The sequence below is a fragment of the Salvelinus fontinalis genome, chromosome 8 (assembly GCF_029448725.1).
Source record: "Salvelinus fontinalis isolate EN_2023a chromosome 8, ASM2944872v1, whole genome shotgun sequence".
NCBI classification, from domain to species: Eukaryota; Metazoa; Chordata; class Actinopteri; order Salmoniformes; family Salmonidae; genus Salvelinus; species Salvelinus fontinalis.
In genome coordinates this window covers 8,789,427-8,815,597 of record NC_074672.1, presented here as the reverse complement: position 1 = coordinate 8,815,597, position 26,171 = coordinate 8,789,427, and the positions used below count along the sequence as shown (strand labels likewise).

The window sequence follows — 26,171 nt, the reverse complement described above, 5'->3', positions numbered from 1 at the left end:
TCAACAATGCCATGGTATAACTCAACATTATAGTTTTAACCATGTTTTAAGGCTCTACAATATTTGTTTACAATTACATTGTTTACAAAATAAGCTCATATTTTGGGTTCTGATGGGGTACGACAGTTGAACTAAGCTCATGAGGCATCTAAGTTATATTCTCATTAGTTCTTGAAGAATATATCATTAATTGAAGTAAAAAAATGTATGTATCAATTACAGATTGCCCCCTTTAAAAATGGGATTTGAATGACAGTCAATGTTTTTGAACTTTCTTGGTGGTAAGGAAGATTATGAACATATTTGTGGGTATTTAGTGAGTTTTTGACATCACATCATAGTTTGACGAGAGGTTAGTTGAGGAGTTTGCACATTGCCTACAGGAAACCTTCCTCAAAGTGGTCGCGTGGAGGGATTGGACCAAGCATGACAATTAATGGGGAGTATAAGTTAAACAAGAAGCAGGGAGGAGGTCAAAGATTATATTGAAAAAAAAGTCATTCCAGGGAAAAAAGACAAGCACAAAGTGCATAATGAGTGTTATTTACACATACAGCATTCCTTCAAGTTTGCAGTTATCGAAAACAAAAGTTCCAAATAATAAAGACAATTAAGAGAATCAAATACAGACACTTTTTGCTCGGCAGATATAGTAAACATATCCACAAATAGGGGAAAGTGGTGTAAGTCGAGCTACAGGGTTTGTTGCGCCACTCATTGTTTCTGGGAAACTAAATACAAAATTAACAATGTGACCAAATATGTAGGAAGAGGTCATAATTTCATGGAATCTGTGAAGGAAGAAACCACATGGAAAAAGTGGTAAGCAAGTTAGGCCCCAAAAGTGTTTACAAAGTCAAATTCATTTATTGTGTTATAGGTTAAATCTTATTTTATATGAACTTTATTTAACTAGGCAAGTCAGTTAAGTTAAGAACAAATTCTTATTTTCAATGACGGCCTAGGAACAGTGGGTTAACTGCCTTGTTCAGGGGCAGAACGACAGATTTGTACAATGATGCATGAATCTAAACCAGTGGTGTCAAACATATGGAAGGTGTCCAATCCAGCCCGCGGGTGGTTTGAGTAAAAAAAAATATATTCAGAAAAACTAATATATATATATATATATATATATATATATATATATATATATATATATATATATATATATATATATATATATATATATCTATACACACACACACTACATGGCCAAAATCATGGGCATTAATATGAAATTGGTTCCCTCTTTGCTGCTATAAAATCCTCCACTCTTCTGGGAAAGCTTTTTTTCCATTAGAACATTACACTGGGGGTGACTTGCTTCCACTCAGCCGCAAGAGCATTAGTGAGGTCGTGCACTGATTTTGGGCGATTAGGCCTGTCTCTCAGTTGGTGTTCCAATTCATCCCAAAGGTGTTCGATGGGGTTGAGGTCAGGGCTCTGTGCAGGCCAGTCAAGTTCTTCCACACCAATCTTGACAAACCATTTCTGCATGGGCCTTGCTTTGTGCCCGGGGGCATTGTCATGCTGAAACAGAAAAGGGGTTTTCCCCAAACTGTTGCCACAAAGTTGAATGCACAGAATCGTCTAGAAGGTTATTTATGCTGTAGGGTTAAGGTTTCCCATCACTGTTCCAAAGGGGCATAGCCCAAACAATGATAAAACAGCACCAGACCATTATTTCTCCTCCACCAAACTTTACATTTGGCACTATGCATTGGGGCAGGTAGTGTTCTCTTGGCATCCGCCACACCCAGATTCGTCCGTCGGACTGCCAGATGGTGAAGCGTGATTCGTCATTCCAAAGAACGCGTTTCGTTTCCACTCTTCCAGAGTCCAATGGCGCCGAGATTTACACCACTTCAGCCGACGCTTGGCATTGCGCATGGTGATCATAGTGTGTGGCTGCTCGGCCATGGAAACCCATTTCATGACTCTCCCGATGAACAGTTCTTGTGCTGAAGTTGCTTCCAGAGGCAGTTTGGAACTCAGGAGTGAGTGTTGCAACTGAGGACAGCAGCTGTTCTGTACATCAGTTGGAGTCTCTATAAGCTTCATTATGAGGTCCTAAACCTAGCATGAAAGTGCATTCTTGTAGCTGTGTGGGCTAATATACAGTTGAAGTCGGAAGTTTACATACACCTTAAACAAATACATTTAAACTCAGTTTTTCACAATTCCTGACATTTAATCCTAGCAATAATCCCTGTCTTAGGTCAGTAAGGATACCCACTTTTATTTGAAGAATTTGAAATGTCAGAACAATAGTAGAGAGAAGGATTTATTTTATTTATTTCATCACCTTCCCAGTGGGTCAGAAGTTTACATACATATTTGGTAGCATTGCCTTTAAATTGTTTAACTTGGGTCAAACATTTTGGGTAGCCTTCCACACGCTTCCCACAATAAGTTGGTTGAATTTTGGCCCATTCCTCCTGGCAGAGCTGCTGTAACTGAGTCAGGATTGTAGGCCTTGCTCGCACACACTTTTTCAGTTCTGCCCACACATTTTCTATAGGATTGATGTCAGGGCTTTGTGATGGCCACTCCAATACCTTGACTTTGTTGTCCTTTTGCCATTTTGCCACAACTTTGGAAGTATGCTTAGTGTCATTATCCATTTGGAAGACCCAATTGCGACCAAGCTTTAACTTCCTGACTGATGTCTTGAGATGTTGCTTCGAAATATCCACATAATTTTCCTACCACATAATGCCATCTATTTTGTGAAGTGCACCAGTCTCTCCTGCAGCAAAGCACCACCACAACATGATGCTGCCACCCCCATGCTTCACGGTTGGGATGGTGTTCTTCGGCTTGCAAGCGTTCCCCTTTTTCCACCAAACATAACGATGGTCATTATGGCCAAACAGTTATATTTTTGATTCATCAGACCAGATGACATTTCTCCAAAAAGTAAGATCTTGTCCCCATGTGCAGTTGCAAACCGTAGTCTGGCTTTTTATGGCGGTTTTGGAGCAGTGGCTTCTTCCTTGCTGAGTGGCCTTTCAGGTTATGTTGACATAGGACTCGTTTTACTGTGGATATAGATACTTTTGTACCTGTTTCCTCCAGCATCTTCACAAGGTCCTTTGCTGTTGTTCTGGGATTGATTTGCACATTTCACACCAAAGTACGTTCATCCCTAGGAGACAGAACGCGTCTCCTTCCTGAGCGGTATGATGGCTGCGTGGTCCCATGGTGTTTATACTTGCGTACTATTGTTTGTACAGATGAACGTGTTACCTTCAGGCGTTTGGAAATTGCTCCCATTGATGAACCAGACTTGTGGAGGTCTACAATGTTTTTTCTGAGGTATTGGCTGTTTTCTTTTGATTTTCCCATGATGTCAAGCAAAGAGGCACTGAGTTTGAAGGTAGGCCTTGAAATACATCCACAGGCACACCTCCAATTGACTCAAATGTTGGATGTCAATTAGCCTATCAGAAGCTTCTAAAGCCATGACATAATTTTCTGGAATTTTCCAAGCTGTTTAAACGCACAGTCAACTTAATGTATGTAAACTTCTGACCCACAGGAATTGTGATTTTGTGAATTTTAAGTGAAATAATCTGTTGGAAAAATGACTTGTGTCATGCACAAAGTAGATTTCCTAACCGACTTGCCAAAACTATAGTTTGTTCACAAAACTTTTGTGGAGTGGTTGAAAAACGAGTTTTAATGACTCCAACCTAAGTGTATGTAAACTTCTGACTTCAAATGTAGTCAAAATAGTTGCTTGGGGTATTATTTAGCAATTTGGGAAGGGGCAGGCCAATGGCAAGTTGAAGTGCTTTCTTCCCAGGCGTGAAGGCAATATCGCTGGGATATGCATTAACTGGGCCTGGCCTATGTTAAAAGTGTTTTTAAAAAGTTAGGTGTTAAACCTGAATTAAAAGATGCTCAAAATGATTAAGACAGTGATTGTTATTGGGTTGAATTGTGTTTGGGAAAGATAGACGGTGGTGGTAATATTTCATTCAGAACAAAAATTTGAAGGCATCTCAACTCGATAACTGGAATAAGTTGTGCCAAGAGACCACTTTGGACAAGCTATGTTACGTTTACATTCATTCTGATTCTTTCCGGGGATACACAACATCCTAAAATGTAGATATCTTTGTTAGACAGAATATGATTTCCCTTGACGTAGGGATGCTGAATGTAAAAAAATGTCTCAACATACCCCACTCTCCCCTAAGGGTGGTTAAAACTGCCCACTCTATTTACAATACTGTACATACAGATGCAATTTGCTTGTTATGTTTTGCACTTCCGCGAAGCATGATCCGCCTCAGGCTTCTCAGATGGCCTCCAACCATGGACACCACACAAACGTACACACACACCCACACATACGGCCAAACACACACACACACACACTGACAGAAAACATTCTTACACATCATCACTCAAGGACACAGGTGGGACTCTCTGCCACCTTTTCACCAGTCTGCATCTTCCTCTATGTAATAATCGGGAGTTGAAGTACCATCAAACAGACCCGGTTCCATTGACTTGCGCTGCTTTCCCCGGGCGAAGACACGTGACAGAGAACCCAGGCCCATCTTCTCTTTCTTCTTCTTACGCTTCTGGTCCTCCAGATCCTCTAGTGACTGCAGGGAGAGAGTGGCGGAGAGATCAAAGATAATGAGACAGCTACAGTGAGTGAGGGAAGGCGATAGAGAGAGAGAATGACGGAGAAGGACAAGGTGATACTGAGTGAACTAGCCAGGCACGTGTCTGTTTTCTAATAGGCAGCACATTCAAAGTAATTAACACATTAAGAGATAGGGGAAAAAACGCAGTTGAAGTGGCTTGTATAATGTCAACATAATAGTTTCACAGGAAAATATCTAACACTAGCCAGAAACCAACACCTCAGCCCAATTGTGATTATCTGTCAATATTGAATTCCTCTCATTTGTAATGCAACTCTATGTAGGCATATTAGGCAACTATCCCAAAGAAAACCCACTTTTTGTTGAAGTCTAAGTCTGGCTGTTCTGGTGAAATTCCCTCAACTACAGCGCAAGGTGTTTCAGAGAAAGAAACGGAGGTGGAGTAGAGTGGCCTGATCCCATATCTGTTTACACTGTCTTGTCAATGAGCATGGGAGTTATTTACAGATGTTGGCAGAGATTAGGAGTAGAGTAGAGTTGTGAAAGAGTTGATTACTTGGAGCGATGCGGCGGTGGGTGGGCAGCTCTTACATTGCAGAGGGAGTGTGTCCTGTGGCGAGGGGAATTTATGTCACTGGGGGTGGATGAGCTGTCACCCTCCATGGCCGAGGCGTCTGAGATAATGAAGGGCTGGCGGGAGTGACACGGGCTCACCCTGACCGCAGCCACTGGACGAAAGAAGAAGGGGGAGGATAAATGTTGGAAACAGGTTTAAAACAGGTAAATGGGTTGTTAAAGGTCAATATATATATATATATATTTTTTATCATTCATCTCCAACACCAACCCAACATCAGCCGGAAATACTTTTGACAATCTGGTGAGCATCATATGATTTTAACCTACTGTGAGCAGGCAACGGTTTGTAAAGTCAGACGAATATATACAGATACGTTTTTTCAAATGTTACCATGCCTCAAGATATCAGGAAGATATCGCTGCAATGCATCACCAGTGTCAGTCACCCTGTGTGACTGTGAATGAATGCGTGTGCGTGTGTGTGCGTGTCTTACCTTGCCTGTCGGTGGGGTGGCATGTGTGGATGTGGTAGAGGGTGTGCTGACTCTGACGGATGGCTGCGGTGAGGGGCAGGTCCGCGTGCATCACCCACTCCTGGTTGCTGCCGTTGACAACCGCTTCAGTGGGCATGGCCAGAGAGTGCCGCTTAGGCACATCCTTGGTCAGGGTCACTAAGGACTGCTTTGCCTGGGAGGGAAGACATACACACACAAACACATCAGCCCCATGCAGCATTAACCACTGCCTATTTTTAACCACTGCCGGAAACATCTTCCAGTGCCGACAGATGGCCGCCTCGCTTCGCGTTCTTAGGAAACTATGCAGTATTTTGTTTTCTTGTTAGATATTACTGCATGGTCGGAACTAGAAGCACAAGCATTTCGCTACACTCGCATTAACATCTGCTAACCATGTGTATGTGAACAATAACATTTGATTTGATTTTGTGACCTTTTCCTACAGAAAGATGGCTATTCATGACTCTTCGCAAGTTAGAATTTAATAGAGACGGCCTGCCTATGAGAGGGAACTGCCCCAATGAAATCGCAGGATTTCATAGCATAAATTGTAACACAGAGTAAATAGACCGGACTGGGGCGCTCAAATGTGCGTCCGTTCAGTCAGAACTCCTGGGTCTGCCCTAGTCTCCCTCCCAAAGAGTCTCTCGTGCCAGACAGTTTACTGCCGCACGTGAGACTAGATCTGCTCTATCAGGTACATATGGCGCTAGAGCAAAAATCTAATTATCATAAAATTGTAAATAAAAAAATTTAAGATCATAAGTCATGGGAGCCTGGGACCTGATATACCGGACAGCTACATCCAACAAGACCTGAAGGACTGAGGGACACGCTAGCTAGAACCTTCTCATCGCTGATCTGGCAGAACAAAAAAGCCTGGCCAATTTATTATTTCCCCCAATGTTGTTCATCAGGTTCTACTGTAGGTGACAGGGGCGATATGGTGTGTGGACTAAAACCGTATAAAACCGGGTGTATCACAAAGCATGATCAAATTAGTCAGCTACAGTAATTTTGTGAAACATTAAGAAATACTTTGGTAAATTTATTTTTTGCTAAGTAGTTAGCTCCCATTCAATTTCAAGTCTTTTGAAACTAATATCAGACTAACTCGGAAATATGAAGTCATGCTTTGTGACATTATGTTAGCCTGACACAAGTCATTTTTCCAACAATTGTTTACAGACAGATTATTTCACTATAATTCACTGTATCACAATTCCAATGGGTCAGAAGTTTACACACACTAAGTTGACTGTGCCTTTAAACAGCTTGGAAAATTCCAGAAAATTATGTTGTGGCTTTAGAAGCTTCTGGTAGGCTAATTGACATCATTTGAGTCAATTGGAGGTGTACCTGTGGATGTATTTCAAGGCCTACCTTCAAACTCAGTACCTCTTTGCTTGACATCATGGGAAAATCTAAAGAAATCAGCCAAGACCTCAAAAAATGAATTGCAGACTTCCACAAGTTTGGTTCATCCTTGGGAGCAATTTCCAAACGCCTGAAGGTATCACTGTACAAACCAATAGTACGCAAGTATAAACACCATGGGACCACGCAGCCATCATACCGCTCAGGAAGGAGACGCGTTCTGTCTCCTAGAGATTAACGTACGTTGCTGCGAAAAGTGCAAATCAATCCCAGAACAACAGCAAAGGACCTTGTGAAGATGCTGGAGGAAACGGGTACAAATGTATCTATATCCACAGTAAAACAAGTCCTATATCGACATAACCTGAAAGGCCGCTCAGCAAGGAAGAAGCCACTGCTCCAAAACCGCCATAAAAAAGCCAGACTACGGTTTGCAACTGCACATGGGGACAAATTTCTTACTTTTTGGAGAAATGTCTGATGAATTAAAAATAGAACTGTTTGGCCATAATGACCATCATTTTGTTTGGAGGAAAAAGGGGGAGGCTTGCAAGCCGAAGAGCACCATCTAAACTGTGAAGCACGGGGGTGGCAGCATCATGTTGTGGGGGTGCTTTGCTGCAGGAAGGACTGGTGCACTTCACAAAATAGATGGCATCATGAGGTAGGAAAATTATGTGGATATATTGAAGCAACATCTCAAGACATCAGTCAGGAAGTTAAAGTTTGGTCGCACATGGGTCTTCCAAATGGACAAACTTCCAAAGTTGTGGCAAAATGGCTTAAGGACAACAAAGTCAAGGTATTGGAGTGGCCATCACAAAGCCCTGACTTCAATCCCATAGAAAATTTGTGGGCAGAACTGAAAAAGTGTGTGCGAGCAAGGAGGCATACAAACCTGAATGGGCCATAATTCACCCAATTTATTGGGGGAAGCATGTGGAAGGCTACCTGAAATGTTTGACCCAAGGTAAACAATTTAAAGGAAATGCTACCAAATACTAATTGAGTGTATGTAAACTTCTGACCCACTGGGAAAGAAATTAAAGCTGAAATAAATCCTTCTCTCTTCTATTATTCTGACATTTCACATTCTTAAAACGAAATGGTGATCCTAACTGACCTAAGACAGGGAATTTTTACTAGGATGAAATGTCAGGAATTGTGAAAAACTGAGTTTAAAAGGTATTTGGCTAAGGTGTATGTAAACCTCCGACTTCAACTGTATGTAGCAAAATTGAAAGTAGAAAGTATATAAAAGTAGAAACTCAGAGCTACAAAATGGTATATCATACACTGCATTTCTGAGGAACAATGGGAAAGTAATTCTGCTTTGAAAGTGGATAAACTTACTTTTGAGAAAAGGGCCTTTGAATTTTTGGTAACTTCTGGAGAGCTCTCCTTTGTCTACACCCATTCAACATTGTTCACACCCTCTTAAACCATCCCCACCCATCTCTTTAAGGATTCACATTTGAGGTCATGTGCTAAGCAATGAGTCGTGTAGTAAAGATTATGACTAAAAGTGGTAGTAGCCTACATTAAGGGAAAAACTCCAGGTAAGCAGAAAGTGTCCAGATTATAAAATATTTTATAAAATTAGATGACGCGAATTGGACAATATTCCTGTCAAAATGTAACGAGTACTTTTGGGTGTGTATGCAGTAAAAAGTACATTATTTTCTTTCAGAATGTAGTGAAGTAAAAGTTGCAAAAAATATAAATATGAATGTACAGTACAGATACCTCCAAAAAATACTTAAGTAGTACTTAAAGTATTTTTACTTTCGTAATTTACACCACTACCCAAATGCCTTCACATCAGTACATTAGCATACTTTATATACTGCTATACACGCACTTATTACATAGTATTCCATACATAAGTTAAGACCATGCAACCTGAGTTGTAACCTGAGTGAGGTGCACATGTACAGTACATAAACATTTACGTCATTTAGCAGACGCTCTTATCCAGAGCGACTTACAAGAGCGGCTCTTATCCAGAGCGACTTACACATCTGTTTACATAAACAGATGCATGCGCCATATATTTGTGTGGTGGACACTTGAAACGGTCACATGATATTGTTGTGGTATATATTAATTTTATATATCAATATTTTGCTAAGTCTTGCTAAGTGGATTGGTCTCTACAGAAGGTGTAAACGGTACAGCGAAATGGTTACTTGCATAGTAGCAATATCAGAAATAGATAGTGTCGATATAAATAAAATGATATACAGTATATACAAGAACAATATCAATAACGATATCAGTGATAGATGAGGTAGTTATATGCATACAATAAAGTAAAGTAAAGTGGCTGAGCAGCAGGATAAAAAAAAAATTGTAGCAGCAGTGTGTTAGGAGAGAGTCGTTTGAATAGAGACACTGCAGATAGTGCTGATGACTGGTCCGTCCGAACCACGCATGAACAAGGGAATCTATTTTCGGAGAGCCTGTTTCTGTCCTGCCCTTGACTTTGGTACAGAGCATGTGATGTCCACAGCCTCTTTGACGCAAAACTCCCTGATTTTCTCAAAAAGATACGTTTGTCTAGCTGTGTCCAGTCCAGGTGGTGCTTGTACAGGCAGAACATCTATGGGAGGAAGGATGTCAGCGTTGCGCAGTAGCTGAAACCTGTTCCCGACAGTCCCAACGCTCCTTGGCGACAACAACACCAGGCTCCAGAGCATCGAAGCTGTAAAACAGGGAATAACAAAAGAAATCTGAAGACATTACAACCCTGCACAACATCAATTCACCTCCCAAGTTTAGAAAAGAAGAATAACCTCACACAATGCAATGAAAAGGATTTTCACCTGAAGGGCTGGTACTGCTTGATCTGTGGCAGCAGTACTCTGTACTTCAGGTGTTGTTGCCAGCCATAGCAATCCACCAGCACCGTACCATCCTCCAGTCCAACCAGCTGTGGGATGTTGACCTGTCATGGTCCACCAGGCAAAATACCAGAGCACAAACTTGTTCTTGTTTTGGCCACTGCAGTTATCACAATTCAGGTCCACACGCGTTTCCCCAAGCTCCGTAGTTGGTGAAGAAATGGTGCATGTAGTTGATGACTGTGCTGCTGCCTTTTCTTGCTTGGGCCAGCTCTCTTTTTAATGGGGGGCATTAGACCATTCTCTTTTTATGACTGGTGGAGGAGAGTCAGGTGTTTTCTACTGATGGTGAAAGACAAATTCCAGATACAAATATTTTTGCATTATTATACAATGGATGCAAAATGGCTTTCTGAGATGATATCACTACACACAGTTCATACATGCAATGTTAGCTAGCTAGCAAGCCATCTACTGTCAGCTGGCTAGCTAACAGCAAGCTTTAACTAGCAATACAAACTGATTGTCATAGCTAGCTAAAGTTAACCAAATGGGTTCAATAACATTAGGCTATAACTAGCAATGCGAAATGGCATTCTGAGAAAACATCACTGCACTACACACACTTCATACACGTAAGTTAATGTTAGCTAGAAAGCCAGCCATCTAACCTTAGCTAACGTTAGCTAGCTAACAGCAAGCTTTAACTTGTTTTATTTTGTTTAGACATGTCACGTTAACGTTAGCTAGCTATCTAAAAAATTTACTATAATCCCAATCCATAAAGTCACATTTCTAGCAATACAAACCGATTGTCATAGCTAGCTAAAGCTAACCAAATAGGATCAATGTTAGCTAGCAAGCCAGCCAATGAACTCCAGCTAGCTAGCTAAAAGTAAACTATAATTTGCAATGAAAACAACTTCCTGACAAAATGAGAAATGTAGAATATCTCAAACTGTAGCTAGATTCTTACCCGTATACATGGATGAAAGCTTCATGGCAGACTGCAACCCCTTTTATTAAATAAGACGTCCTGTGTCATTTCCGTTTAGTTTGCACAGCTTACATTTACATTTACATTTAAGTCATTTAGCAGACGCTCTTATCCAGAGCGACTTACAAATTGGTGCATTCACCTTATATATAGCTTATATATAGCTTGTTTGGCCCGTTGTGTTCCACAGATTTCAAAACTTGGTCAACTTCTTCCGTGTCATCAGAAGACTCTAAAATGTCTTCAATTAAAATGTTTTTACCTACATTAGGGATTTCCTCATCATCTGATTCATTTTCAAAGTCAGAGAAAGTCAGCATGGCACGATCGTCCTACAGAAAGTAGTCCATCACAACTTTTTCCCACTGACCTTTGTCGATAACGCCTCAGGACAGCAATGTTATTGAGAGCAGTAGTAACATATTTGCAGTTCTCCATGGCTAACGTTATATCTTTTAAAAAACTGCAGTAGAAAGGATTATCTATTAAGCTCAGTTGTCCTGAGTCTGCTCAACTCTGCCAGGACCTAGGATCAAGGGAGATACTCAAGGGAGAACTCTAAGAGTGTGCAAAGCTGTCATCAAGGCAAAGGGTGGCTACATTGAAGAACCTCAAATATAAAATATATTTAGATTTTTTCACTATTATTCTACAGTGTAGAATAATAGTAAAAATAAGAAAAACCTTTGAGTAGGTATTCTAAAACTTTTGACTGATACTGTAAGTTTATTAGTTTAATGTCTGCATCTGCTCCACGGGTCTCTGCCACAGTGTCGCACATCATCTTCTGTCAGAACAATGGGAGGGAGTGTGAGAGTTAGGAAGTGTGTGTGTATATTTTCAGGTGTTTGTGCTCTTATCCGCTTATTAGAAAAGTGTGTTCAAGTGGTGCACGATGGGTAAAGGTTCACATTGGTGTACTGTACAGTGAAATAGGAAAGATGTCTTCACAATACTGTCATGCCATGCAGCAAGCTACGAAGAACATTATCATGATTTTTGCCACAATTATCACCATCATCTTCACTAACACCACCGTAATCATCACCCATATCATCACGATCATCGTCACACCATCATCATCCTCGTCACCATGATTACCAACAACGCCACCTTAATTCACCCGTTCACAATCCTTAGACATGCAGGACAGAGTGCTAACCATCTACCTGGTCAAACATGGAGAACTCTGTTAGTGAATTAATCAATGCAGTTTCCTAACAATCACACCAGATGATCCTTCCAGTCAGAAGTTACATGAAACCAAGAAAGGGGTCAATCAGATTGAGCACGTTCAACTCATCCACAAATTGATTTAGGGGTCATGCCTTTAGGAGATTATACAGCCATTGGCATCAACCAGGAGCTTAGTTATACACGTGAATACCAGACCTGGGTTCAAATAGTATTCAATTGCTCGAGCCTGCCTGGAGTGCCAGATGTACGGGTTGGTAGATTGGTTTCCGTTGCGCCAGGCAAGCTCAATCAAGCGCAGCGATGGCATTTGGAGGATTTCCAATACTATTTGAACCCAGGTCCGGTGCAAACAAGACTCCCTGAAAGAATTTCACACAGGAGAGAAGATCAGGGGGATGGGGGCACGCTTCGAGAGAGAGAGAGAGAGAGGGTGTCACAAAGAGGGGCGAGCAGGGGGACCGTTCTTACCGCCATGACCCTAGGGGAGGGCTGCCTGTCGACGGGGCGATCAAACACCCGGTATTCCATTTTCTGTGTCACACAGTTACTTATCTGAGGGGGGAGACAGGGAGGGCACACACACACATTGAAAGTGTCTGCTCTTCACGTTGTGTAGAAGAAGTGTAATGATCCAGCAACACAGATGCAACAAACCTCTGGGTTTCCACTTACCCTGGATTGCTGACCAGGCTCGAACAAGTGTGTGTGTGTGCACTTCTGTATCTGTGTGCTTTTGTGTGTGTGTTTCGTGTGTGCATGTGTATGTATGTACAGTGGTTCTTCCTTTAAAAGTTGTGTCGTACTGCAACAGTGTTTGCGGGCTGCCACAAAATTCTATGGACGTTATTAAGTGTCAGCCATTGTTGCCATTAATGGTAGTTAGTACTAGTTTGCCCTCCAGAGGGCATCTTTGAGAAGCTAAGTTATTGAAACGATATGGAGCTGTAGGCCACAGAGTCAAACGGAGCCTTGAATAGAACAGACTATATTGGATAGATTTTTAGAAATGTAGCTTAATTAATTTGATGATTATTATGGTTTTTCTAACAGAAATGCATTTCTTACTGTAGCTGATGTACTGAAGGCCTAAGGGTTTCCGTTTGGAAAATATGGCACTATACAATGAGTTTCTCTTCCAAGAAAATGAAAATGCATTTGTTACTGTAGCTGTTTTAGCGTAATTTACTTATTGGACTAAAGGCCTACTTAAATATACAGTACATCAATCAATCACTCATTAATTTGTGCATGTCATCACACAGCATACAAGTTATTCATGTCTTTAAATACAGTCAAGCATTTTAGTTATACAACTGAATAACAAAGGGAGCTTTGATTCATTTTACAATCACGGCTAAAGCGATTTAATTAAGGGTTTCAGTTAGGGAAATATGGCGTTGTACAACGTGACCGGTCGGGAGTATATGCCTAGGCTACTAAGTGACTGCGAGTGAAGAGCAAAATAATCCTTACATTTCCACATAAAAATCTGATTTATTTATAAAGACCAGTCCCCATGCTCTGTCATTCAGTGATATTTATTCCCATAGTAATTTGTTATGGATCCATCCAGATGTGGTTAGAAAACAGTGCATTTGGTGGGCTATGGAAAATATATAGGAGAAGTGACATGTCTTGCAAACATCCATTGATACTGTACATTTAAAGTCCCTAAACTCGGCAAGAGTCTATTGTCCTGCTGATAGTACATCATGGATGGATGGCTTATAGCCCATCAAGAAAACGTTGTTTGCAGAGTCGACAAACAGGAGGTTGAGTTCCAGAGCTCACAGGTGTGCCTGGCATGCGACTCCATCTTGTGCCTCACCCTCTTCAACGCGTCATTCTCCGCCTGACTCTCCACCAATACCACCTGGCTCTGGACCAATGCATCAGCTGATACATTTTACAATCACGGCTAAAGCGAATTTAGTACTGGTTTCAGTTAGGAAAATATGGCGCTGTACAACGGGACCTGTCGAGAGTAGGCCTAAGCTACTAAGTGAAGAGCAAAATATCCTAACATTTCCAAATAAAAATCTGATTGATTTATCAAGACCAGTCCCCATGCTCTGTCATTCAGTGATATTGACTCCCTATTGTCCTGCTGATAGTTGAAATAAACATCTGCATTTTGAAAGAGTATTTTTATCATTCTTTTTTTAACGAAAGCTTAAATACTGTACAGTATATGCTTGATCCGACATTTTGCAAGTTGCATGAGGTTTGGAGTTAGAAATGTAAAACTTTAGAGTTCTTAATACATTGCAAGTTGGGGGGATTTGTTTTCCACACCTACAGTAGCCGAGCTATGAGACTATCTTTTTGTAAAGGTTGAAGAGTCTATTGTCCTGCTAATAGCCCATCCTGGAAATGTTGTTTGCAGAATTCACAGCCTGCGCTGCTTGTGAAAAACAAAATATCTCCAACATTTATATCTAAGGGGCTTTTATATAATTATAATGCAGGGTTAATAATAATAATAATCATCGTTGGATAACAGATCGGCTCTCGGAACTCATTAAGAAAAGACTTCTATCTTCAATATAATCATTAATTCAGAAGGTTAATTAAACCCATAGGTTTTAGGCCTGCAGTAGGTTATAATAAACCGAAAATTACATGTCAATTCATAAACCATGTGCCATGGAATAGGTAAATCGAAAATCTCTTCCAAACTATTTTGTAATCTATATGGCTTTCAATTTTTTGGTCCTTAAATGAAACTGGTATATATTTTTTTATGTATCACAATTGTCTTTAATCAATGTTGGTCTTTAATGCAGGGCCGACAAACAAGTTCCTTATTTTGATAAAGGCTCCAATTGATAAAGTTTTTTTCATCAAATAGTATATTTGAGTTTAAGTACAATATTTGTTGTATCTTTTCTGGTGGATTAAACTGAAATTGCAACCAACTTTCTATGGCCTGTTTAAAAAAATAACGATATGTTGGAGATGATTTAATTTTGAAATAACCGAAAGTGAGTGGTTGTAATCTGAATAAAGGGAAAAAGGCCATTCTTGAACATGGGGTAAGACATTCTTACTAATTTGTAAATAAAGGCAGTTTCTTATTTAGAATGATTTATTTCTGTTTTTAGAGGGAGAGAAACCAAAAGCCCACCGTGCCTATTTTTCGAAAATCGTCAATTCACATGTCAAGTGAAATTCCCCCTTTGTATTTACCCAAGTTCTCTCTTAACTCCAAGACCACCAACAGTTTTTTGTTGTTGTTGCCTGATGCAGGACTCTAGTGCCAGAGAAGACTCAGACTGAAAACGCCTCCATTAATTTACGATTAGATAGTCAATTTGTGCCACAGTTTAGACTACTGAATGCCACCGTCTACCACTAATGGTCACGGCATAAGCTCGTCACTTTTAAAGGAAGCACCACTGTAGGTGTGTGTGTCTCACCATGGCCAACTCTGCTTCCAGCTCCTTGATCCTGTTCTCCTTCAGGTCCAGTTGGGAGCGCAGGGCGCCGGCATGCTCTGTGGATTCCTTGGTCTGCCGCCGCAGGTCCCACTTCTCCCTTTCCAACAGGTCCTTCTCCTTAGCCAGCGCCTTCACTGCATCCTCACTCTCCTGACAGAGAGACAAGGGAAGAGAGGGAGAGAAGAAAGTAAGAGAGGGGCAGAGAGAGGGAGGGGGAGAGAGAGGCGAGAGACAGATAAGAGAAAGGGATAGAGCAAAAGACCAGAGTACTAGTGTTAGATCGAGTAAGGAATCAGCACACATTCATTCATCTATTCAATCACTTATCCCATGTTCATGACAATCATTACACAACTTCTGTGAAGCGTGCGATTGATGTGTACTTTCTATATTAATTACAGCTAACTACTCAAGCCTTTTGCTGCATGCCCAGCATTGTATGTCTGTGTGTGTGAGACGTGTCATACTTTTCTGTGCTGTTCGTAGTTGCGGATGAAGTCCCTTAACTGCTCCTCTCGGCTCTCTAGCGTGGCATAGAGCTGCTGCATCTGGTTGACGAGATCTGCTTTCTCCGCCTTCAAATGCTTCCGGTCCGCCTTCATCGCTATGGAGATAATAAGAGAGACCCGGTTAGCATAGCTTCTATCCACCTCATTTTCAAACATTGCTATGGGCACAGCCAAAGAATGGAAGTGATGGATTCAACTTCTGCTTTACTTCCCTACTGCGGCGCGCCTGTGGCAAACAAAATTATTTGAAGGAGTCAATTTATAGAGTATAAAAAAAGTAAAGTAGACAAGTGTATAAATGTAATGTAATATTTATTTCATTGAAGTTCGCTAACGTTAGTTAGACCTACTAGTGGGCTAGTTGTGTTGTGATAATAACGTTAGTTGTGTTGTGTCAAAGTTAAAGGCCATCCAACAAGCCAAAAACTAAAACGTTGGTGAGCATCCACACTAGAGAACACTGACAGTTTATCGTTCTGCAGCCCTACACCTGTCAATCAACTGATCAATGCATATTGCTTGCTGCCTATTAATAAGGTGGTAATACAAGACCATTCATGAAGTCTCTAATGTACAGATACTGGTTCAGACCATTCAATGCTTTCAGGGTGTGTTCATTATCATGGTGACAACTGCAAATAACACTTCAATGTAGGCTAAATGTAGTCTTAATGAAAATAATATAGTAACTCGTATTTAAAAGTAGAGATTCAAAAACAAACACTGTTAAACCTGCACATCTATTACAGCATGTCATTGCCTCATTGCTCAAGTGGTTTGCAAGTGATTTCCATTTTTCTAATGGTTGACAATTCCTTTGGGTCTTCTTTTTCACTGCGCTCATCTCTCTGTCTGTCCTGTGCAACTATTTGCAATGCATCAGTGCAACAATGTTATCATATTTGGCCAAAAGTGATCACACCAATGCACTTTCTCTCCTCAACATTCCCCAACATGCATTTTCTCTGCTGTAGGCCTGCTTTACATTCATCAATTGATGAATTCATCAAACTCTGCCTAGAAGGCCACCTTCGCCTCTTCACTGTTGACGTTAAGGACGGTGTTTTGCAGGTACTATTTAATGAAGCTGCCGCAACATACCATTTGATTAGCTAACACAACGTGCCATTGGAACACAGGAGTGATCGTTGCTGATAATGGGCCTCTGTACGCCTATGTAGATATTCCATTAAAAATCTGCCGTTTACAGCTACAATCGTCATTGTAACGGTTGTCCTCCTCCTCTTCGTCCGAAGAGGAGGAGTAGGGATTGGACCAAAGCGCAGCGTTGTTATACGACATGATATTTATTAAACAAGACGAAAACTAAACACACTTGAGAATTTACAAAATAATAAACAAAGTCAACAGACCTGAACAAACAAACTTACATATACACGAAGAACGCATGAACAGGTACAGACGACACAAACGAACGAAACAGTCCCGTGTGGTGCACAGACACAGACACGGAAGACAACCACCCACAAACAAACAGAGTGAACAGCCTACCTATATATGGTTCTCAATCAGAGGAAACGTCAAACACCTGTCCCTGATTGAGAACCATATAAGGCTAATTACCAATGACCTAAACATAGAAACACAAAACATAGAATGCCCACCCCAACTCACGCCTTGACCAACTAAACACATACAAAAATAACAGAAAACAGGTCAGGAACGTGACAGTCATTTACAATATTAACAATGTCTATACTGTATTTCTGATCAATTTGATGTTGTTTTAATGCACAAAAAATGTGCTTTGCTTTCAAAAACAAGAACCTTTCTATGTCACCCTGAACTTTTGAACGCTAGTGTACAATTTCATAGAAACTTTTAAAATGGCCATTAATTCTCATTGTTGTTTCTAATTACCACTTTTGTATCTTTATCTTTGAAAATTATAACTGGATTAGCATGTATTCATTTTGTGAGAGCTGCCAGATACACTACATGACCAAAAGTGAGTGGGCACCTGCTGTCGTATTTCTGGTCGATATGCTGGTGAGTTTCCGCCACTCTGATATCCAAAATGTATTTCCGGCTGTATGTAATAACGCAAGAAATAACAAAAAAATCATCAAACTGCAAAGATGCTAAGAAGCTAGAAACCGAGTGGCCATGTCTATGGGCACCACCTTGATAACCTAATGAAGCCGGTGACGGAAGTGGTTAGCTCGATAATGTTATCGGCAAAGTCTCTGAACATATTCCAATCAGCGCTAGCAAAGCAATCCTGTAGCATAATCTCTGGTTCTGATGACCATTTCTCAACTGAGCGAGTCACTTCTGCTTCTTGTTTGAGCTTCTGCGTGTGACCAGGAAGCAGGAGTACAGAGTCATTATGTGATTTGCCGAATGGGAAAGATGGATACCTAGTCAGTTGTACAACTGAATGCATTCAACTGAAATGTGTCTTCCGCAATTAACCCAACACCTCTGAATCAGAGAGGTGCGGGGGGCTGCCTTAATTGACATCCACGTCATCGGCACCCGGGGAACATTGGGTTAACTGCCTTGCTCAGGGGCAGAACGAAAGATTTTTAACTTGTCAGCTCTGAGATTCGATCCAGCAACCTTTCGGTTACTGGCCCAATGCTCCTACCCACCAGGTTACCTGCCGCCCAGGGAGAACTTTATATGCTTGCGGGTATATTAACAGTGGTCTAGGACTCTATTGCCCCTAGTAGCAAAGGAGACTTGTTGATTTTAGTTGGGCATCACGTGTCTTAATGACGTGGAATAAAGTTTGCCGGAAAACGGGGAAATCAGCCTCCGGTTTCAAGTCTGCATGTTTATAGCCTCATACAGATCGTTACAGTTGAAGTCAGAAGTTTACATATACCTTAGCCAAACACCTTTAAACTCTTTAATTTTCACAATTTCTGATATTTAATCCTAGTAAAAATTCCCTATCTTAGGTCAGCTAGGATCACCACTTTATTTTAAGAATGTGAAATATCAGAATAATATTAGAGAGAATGATTTATTTCAGCTTTTATTTCTTTTTTAGTTCTGACGACACATTTTATATAAAATTGAGGTCAGGGCTTTGTGATGGACCTCTCCAAATTCTTGACTTTGTTGTCCTTAACTTCTCTAGGGTAGGGGGCAGCATTCGGAATTTTGGATGAAATGCATGCCCAAATTAAACGGCCTGTTTCTCGGGCCCAGAAGATATGATATGCATATAACTGGTAGATTTGGATAGAAAACAATCTAAAGTTTCCAAAACTGTTAAAATAGTGTCTGAGTTTAACAGAACTGATTTGGCAGGCAAAAACCTGAGAAGAATCCATTCAGGAAGTAATTTTTTCTTTGGTTTGTAGTTTTCTATTCAATGCCATTACAGTATCCCTTGACTTAGGACTCAACTTGCAGTTTCTATGCCTTCCACTAGATGTCAACAGTCTTTAGAAAGTGTTTCAGTCTTGTATTCTGAAAAATGAGGAAGTAAGAGCAGTCTGAATGAGTGGACCCTAAAGTTTCACGGAGCTTTTTCTTGCGCACAACTGAGAGAGTGCGTTTCTTGTTAACATTCTATATTGACGACGTTATTGTCCGGTTGAAATAGTATTGGTTATTTAGGCTAAAAACAACCTGAGGTTTGAATATAAACATCGTTTGACATGTTTCTATGAACTTTATGGATACAATTTGGATTTTTTTGTCTTCCTGATTTGACTGCGTTTGAGCCTGTGGATTACTGAAGAAAACGCGAGAACAAAACGGAGGTTTTTGGATATAGACTTTATCGAACAAAAGGAACATTTATTGAGTAAATGAATGTCTGCCGAGTGCAACCATATGAATATCAAAAGGTAAGGGATTAATTTTATCTCTATTTCTAAATTGTGTAACTGTTCTATCTGGCTGGCTACTGTTTGTAATGATTTGTCTTGTGGGCTATGTTCTCATTATCGTAATGTATGCTTTTGCCGTAAAGCATTTTTTAAATCTGACGCCGTGTTTGGAATCACAAGAAGTAAATCTTTAAACCTATGTAAAATATGTTTTGTTTTGTGAATTTTTATAATGAGTAAATCGGTATTTGAATTTGGCGCCCAGCAGTTTCACTGGCTGTTGAAGAGGTGGGACGTTACCGTCTCACGTGCCCAAGAGAGGTTAAGCAATTTTGCCAAAACTTTGGAAGTATGCTTTGGGTCATTTACCATTTGGAAGACCAATTTGTGACCAAGCTTTAACTTCCTGACTGATGTCTTGAGATGTTGCTTCAATATATCCAGATATTTTTTCCTACCTCATAATGCCATCTATTTTGTGAAGTGCACCAGTCCCTCCTGCAGCAAAGCACCCCCACAACATGCTGCTGCCACCCCCGTGCTTCATGGTTGAGATGGTTTTCTTCGGCTTGCAAGCCTCCCTCTTTTAAATCCAAACATAACACTGGTCATTATGGCCAAACAGTTCTATTTTTGTTTCATCAGACCAGAGGACATTTCCCCAAAAAGTACAATCAGTTGCAATCGGTTTGCAGTTGCAAACCGTAGTCTAGCTTTTTTATGGCGGTTTTGGAGCAGTGGCTTCCTTGCTGAGCGGCCTTTCAGGTTATGAAGATATAGGACTCGTTTTACTGTGGATATAGATACATTTGTACCCGTTTCCTCCAGCATCTTCACAAGGTCCTTTGCTGTTGTTCTGGGATTGATTTGCACTTTTCGCACCAAAGTACGTTCATCTCTAGGAGACAGAACCCGTCTCCTTCCTGAGCTGTATAAAGGCTGTGTGGTCCCATGGTGTTTATACTTGCGTACTATTGTCTGTACAGATGAACGTGGTACCTTAGGGCATTTGGAAATTGCTCCTAAGGATGAACCAGACTTGTGGAGGTCTACAAAAAAAATTCTGAGGTCTTGACTGATTTCTTTTGATTTTCCCATGATGTCAAGCAAAGAGGCACTGAGTATGAAGGTAGGCCTTGAAATACATCCACAGGTACACCTCCAATTGACTCAAATTATGTCAATTAGCCTATCAGAAGCTTCTAAAGCCATGACATAATTTTCTGGAATTTTCCAAGCTGTTTAAAGGCACAGTCAACTTAGTGTGTGTAAACCTCTGACCCACTGGAATTGTGATACAGTGAATTATAAGTGAAATATTCTGCCTGTAAACAATTGTTGGAAAAATGACTTGTGTCATGCACAAAGTAGATGTCCTAACCAATTTGCCAAAACTATAGTTTGTTATCTTCTTATGGGCAGGTGGGATGGTAGCGTGGCCAACATCCGGTATAATTGCAGAGTGTGAAATTCAAACTACAGAATTATAAATATTTAACTTTCATAAAATCACAAGTGTAATACATCAAAATAAAGCTTAACTTCTTGTAAATCCAGCCGCTGTGTCAGTTTTCGGAAAGGCTGTACGGCGAAAGCACACCATGCGATTATCTGAGGACAGCGCCCCGCATACAAAACCATGAAAAACAATTCTCAACCAGGCAGGTGCGACACGAAAGTCAGAAATAGTGATATAATAAATGCCTTACCTTTGATGATCTTCTTCTGTTGGTACTAGAAAAGGTCCCAGATACATCACAAATGGTCCTTTTGTTCGATAATGTCCTTCTATATATCCATAAAAACTCAGTTTAGCTCTCGCACTTCAGTCAATAATCCACCCAGTCCCTCCATCAAAATGCATTCAAAATTAATCCCAAACGTTACTAATAAACTTTTCCAAACAAGTCAAACAACGTTTATAATCAAACCTTACGTACCCTAATACGTAAATAAACAATCAAACTTAAGACGGAGAATTGTTATTGTCTTTACCGGTGAAAAATACCAAAGAATGCGCTCTCTTCCACACTCTTGGAAACACTACAGATAAAATAGGAGCCACCTAGAAAAACTAAAATTTCTGGCAAATTTTTCCAAAAACCAGCATGAATCTCATTCTAAAGACTGTTGACATCTAGAAAAAGCTCTAGGAACTGCAATCTGGGAGGATTTCGCCTTATAATAAAAGTGACAGCCATTGAAAACAGAGGTGATGATTTTTTGGGGTGGGGGTGGGGAGGGGGGGTGGTTTGTCCTCGGGGTTTCGCCTGCCATATCAATTCTGTTATACTCACAGACATAATTCTAACAGTTTTAGAAACGTTATAGAGTTTTCTATCCACATCTACCAACTATATGCATATCCTAGCTTCTGGGCCTGAGTAACAGGCGGCTTACTTTGGGTACGCTTTTCATCCGGACGTGAAAATACTGCCCCCTACCCAATAAAGGTTAACAAGAAATTTGTGGAGTGGTTGAAAAACGAGTTTTAATTACTCCAACCTAAGTATATGTAAACTTCCGACTTCAACTGTAAGTGCCAGCTTGTTTTTTTTCTTGTCCTAAGGTGGAATGTGTACAATATCAAATCAAATCAAAACAAATTGGTCATATACACATGGTTAGCAGATGCTAATGCGAGTGTAGTGAAATGCTTGTGCTTTAGTTCCGACAATGCAGTAGTATTGTCGGGGTGGCAGGTAGCCTAGTGGTTAGAGTGTTGGGCCAGTAACCGAAAGGTTACTAGATCGAATCCCCGAGCTGACAAGGTAAACATATGTTGTTCTGCCCCTGAACAAGGCAGTTAACCCACTGTTACTAGGCTGTCATTGTAAAGAAGAATTTGTTCTTAACTGACTTGCCAAGTTAAATAAAGGTTAAATAAATAAGTATCTAACTAGTAATCTAACAATTCCCCAACAACTATTTAATACACACACATCTAAAGGGGTGAATGAGAATATGTACATATAAGTATACGGCTGAGCAGCATAGGCAAGGTGCAGTAGATGGTATAAAATACATGTGATATGACTAATGTAAGATATGTAAATATTATTAAAGTGGGTTTGCTTAAAGTGTCTAATGATCCATTTATTAAATTGTCCAGTGATTGAGTCTCAATGTAGGCAGCAGCCTCTCTGAGTTAGTGATTGCTGTTAAGCAGTCTGATGGCCTTTTAAGATAGAAGCTGTTTTTCAATATCTCGTTTCCAGCTTTGATGCACCTGCACTGACGTCGCCTTCTGGGTGAAAGTGGTGTAAACATGCAGTGGCTTGGTTGGTTGTTGTCCTTGATGATATTTTGGCCTTCCTGTGAAATTGGTGCTGTAGGTGTCATGGAGGGCAGGTAGTTTGCCCCCGGTGATGCGTTCTGCAGACCACACAACCCTCTGGAGAGCCCTGCAGTTGAGGGCGGTGCAGTTGCCATACAAGGCTGTGATACAGCCCGACAGGATGCTCTCGATTGTGCATCTGTATACTTAAACTATGACAGACAAAATGAGAAAAAAAATCCTGAAAATCACATTGTAGGATTTTTAATGAATTTATTTGCATTTTTTTTTTGCAAGTTGAAGTGTACCTATGATGAAAATTACAGGCCTCTCTCATCTTTTTAAGTGGGAGAACTTGCACAATTGGTGGCTGCCTAAATACTTTTTTGCCCCACTGTATAACCTGTTGAGGCTAGGGGGTGCTGTTGTCACTATTTATGTAAATCGTGTAATTTTTTAAACGGCTTCCTACTAAATTCTTGATCGTACAATATGCATATTATTACTATTATTGGATAGAAAACAGTCTAAAGTTTCTATAGGCGTTGGAATTTTGTCTCTGAGTGGAACAGATCTCATTCTACAGCAATTTCCCTGACATGGAGTCAGATTTCACACATTTTGGCCCCTGATCTGGAGTCAGTTTGAAGGCCACTGTTATAGCTATGAGCATACAGACACTGCTTACGTCTTCCCCTTGATGCCTTTACGTGATGACGATTTGAATGGTGTCGATTGCCCAATCACAGCCACTATAAATCAAAAAAACCTGTAGGTAGGAACTCTTTTCCAGCTGCGTCAGGCGCGCGGAGGACATCGACCCGCACTTGTTCCAAGCATTAGTGTAGGGAGTAATATTTCTCCGGTCATGTTTCTACTCGTTATAGGAGTTAAAAACATCATAAGGTAGTTATTTTAAACCGTTTTATAGCAATTTATACCCGTTTAGTGCGATTTTGGGACATTTATTTCTGAGACACTGTGAATCTCTGGGCACTGTTCCAGTTCATGCCGAACGCAATGTGCATTTCTACATGGCAAGAGGACAGCTTTCGACCAAAAGACGATTAGACCCAAGAAAGGATTCTTTGACCAAGATTCTGATGGAAGAACAGCTCAAAGTAGGAACAATTTATTATGATAAATCGTGTTTCTGTCGAAAAATGTTAATGGCTTAGGACGCCATCTTGTTTGACGTAGCTTCGCTTGGCGCAAACTGTATTGAAAAGTAAGGATAATTTAAAAAATGTAATTCCGCGATTGTATTAAGAATTAAATTGTCTATCAATCGCTGTCCACCCTGTATTTTTTAGTCAAGTTTATGAGTATTTATGTATAAGACTAGATCACTGTCTAATATGGTGCACGACATTGTCTGACCAGCTGAGCTACTTTTGTCATTGTCTAACCATGATTTTGGTGGCTAAATATGCACATTTTCGAACAAACTGTATATGGATTGTGTAATATGATGTTACAGGAGTGTCATCGGAAGAATTCTGAGAAGGTTAGTGAAAAAATTAATATATTTTGGCGATGTTTACGTTATCGCTCTCTTTGGCTAGAATCAATGTTCTGGTAACGTTTGCATATGTGGTATGCTAATATAACGATTTATTGTGTTTTCGCTGTAAGACACTTAGAAAATCTGAAATATTGTCTGTATTCACAGGATCTGTGTCTTTCGATTAGTGTGTATTTTTACGAAATGTTTGATGATTAGTAGTTAGGTAAACACGTTGCTCATTGTAATTATTCTAGTCCATTTGTGACGGTGGGTGCAATTGTAAACTATGACATCTACCTGAAATATGCACATTTTTCTAACAAAACCTATCCTATACCATAAATATGTTATCAGACTGTCATCTGATGAGTTTTTTTCTTGGTTAGTGGCTATCAATATCTTAGTTTAGCCGAATTGGTGATAGCTACTGGTGTTGGTGGACAAAGAAAAGATGGTGGATTATGCTAATGTGTTTAGCTAATAGATTTACATCTTTACATATTGTGTCTTCCCTGTAAAACATTTTAAAAATCGGACATGTTGGCTGGATTCACAAGATCTGTGTCTTTCATTAGCTGTATTGGACTTTAATGTGTGAAAGTTAAATATTTAAAAAAAATATTTGTTTTGAATTTCGCGGCTCTGCCTTTTCAGTGGGGGTGGGGGGGGTGTGCCGCTAGCGGCACCCCAGTCCTAGACAGGATAAGAAATGATAGTGGATACATTTTGTGAAAATAAAGTACAAACACACGGTGAAAGAATCAAAATAGCAAAGTTGGGTCGTAGCTCGGAAAACAGCGGCAATACAGTACAGCGACATCTAATATTTGCACCATCTTTGACTCATCACATACGATGCTGCTACTGTCTATCTATCCTGTTGCCTAGTCACTTTACCGCTACCTGTATGTGCATATCTACCTCCATTACCTCGTACCCCTGCACATCGACTCGGTACTGGTATCTCGTGTATACAGTGTTAACATTTTATTCATTTAGCAGACGCTCTTATCCAGAGCGACTTACAGGAACAATTACTCATTGTATATTTATTCCACGTGCTTTTTTTTTCTCTCTGCATTGTTGGGAAGGGCCTGTAAGTCAGCATTTCACTATTAGTCTACACTTGTTGTTTACAAAGCATGTGACAAATACAATTTAATTTGATTTGACCATCACAGCGCAAACTTTTCACAAGGACAGATTCACCTCCTTTTTATCCCCTCTGTTCACCCACAGTCTCCAGGAGACAAATCACCATGCAAACGTGAACAAATCACCATGCCAACGTGATGTATGACTAAACCACCAGGCCGGACCGCAAGAACCCCCTCATTGGTCAGGCCGACAAGAAGCTCCGCTCCTCTCTGCACATTCTTTTTCTTTTTTTGTATTTATTTCACCTTTAGTTAACCAGGTAGGCTAGTTGAAAACAAGTTCTCATTTGCAACTGCGACCTGGCCAAGATAAAGCAAAGCAGTTCGACACAC

At 40.4% G+C, this 26,171-nt stretch overlaps 1 protein-coding gene across 1 annotated transcript in view; it reads right to left on the bottom strand.

Moving 5' to 3' along the window:
- LOC129860471 (kazrin-like) overlaps window positions 1-26,171 on the bottom strand; it is a 167,288-nt gene that overhangs the window by 35,691 nt on the left and 105,426 nt on the right. The window contains exons 4-8 of the mRNA XM_055930874.1: window positions 16,047-16,183; window positions 15,559-15,729; window positions 5,702-5,894; window positions 5,220-5,356; window positions 4,499-4,622 (exon numbers count right to left, since the gene is read on the bottom strand). Coding sequence (XP_055786849.1) covers window positions 4,499-4,622; window positions 5,220-5,356; window positions 5,702-5,894; window positions 15,559-15,729; window positions 16,047-16,183 — 762 coding nt within the window. The remainder of the gene's footprint in view (window positions 1-4,498; window positions 4,623-5,219; window positions 5,357-5,701; window positions 5,895-15,558; window positions 15,730-16,046; window positions 16,184-26,171) is intronic.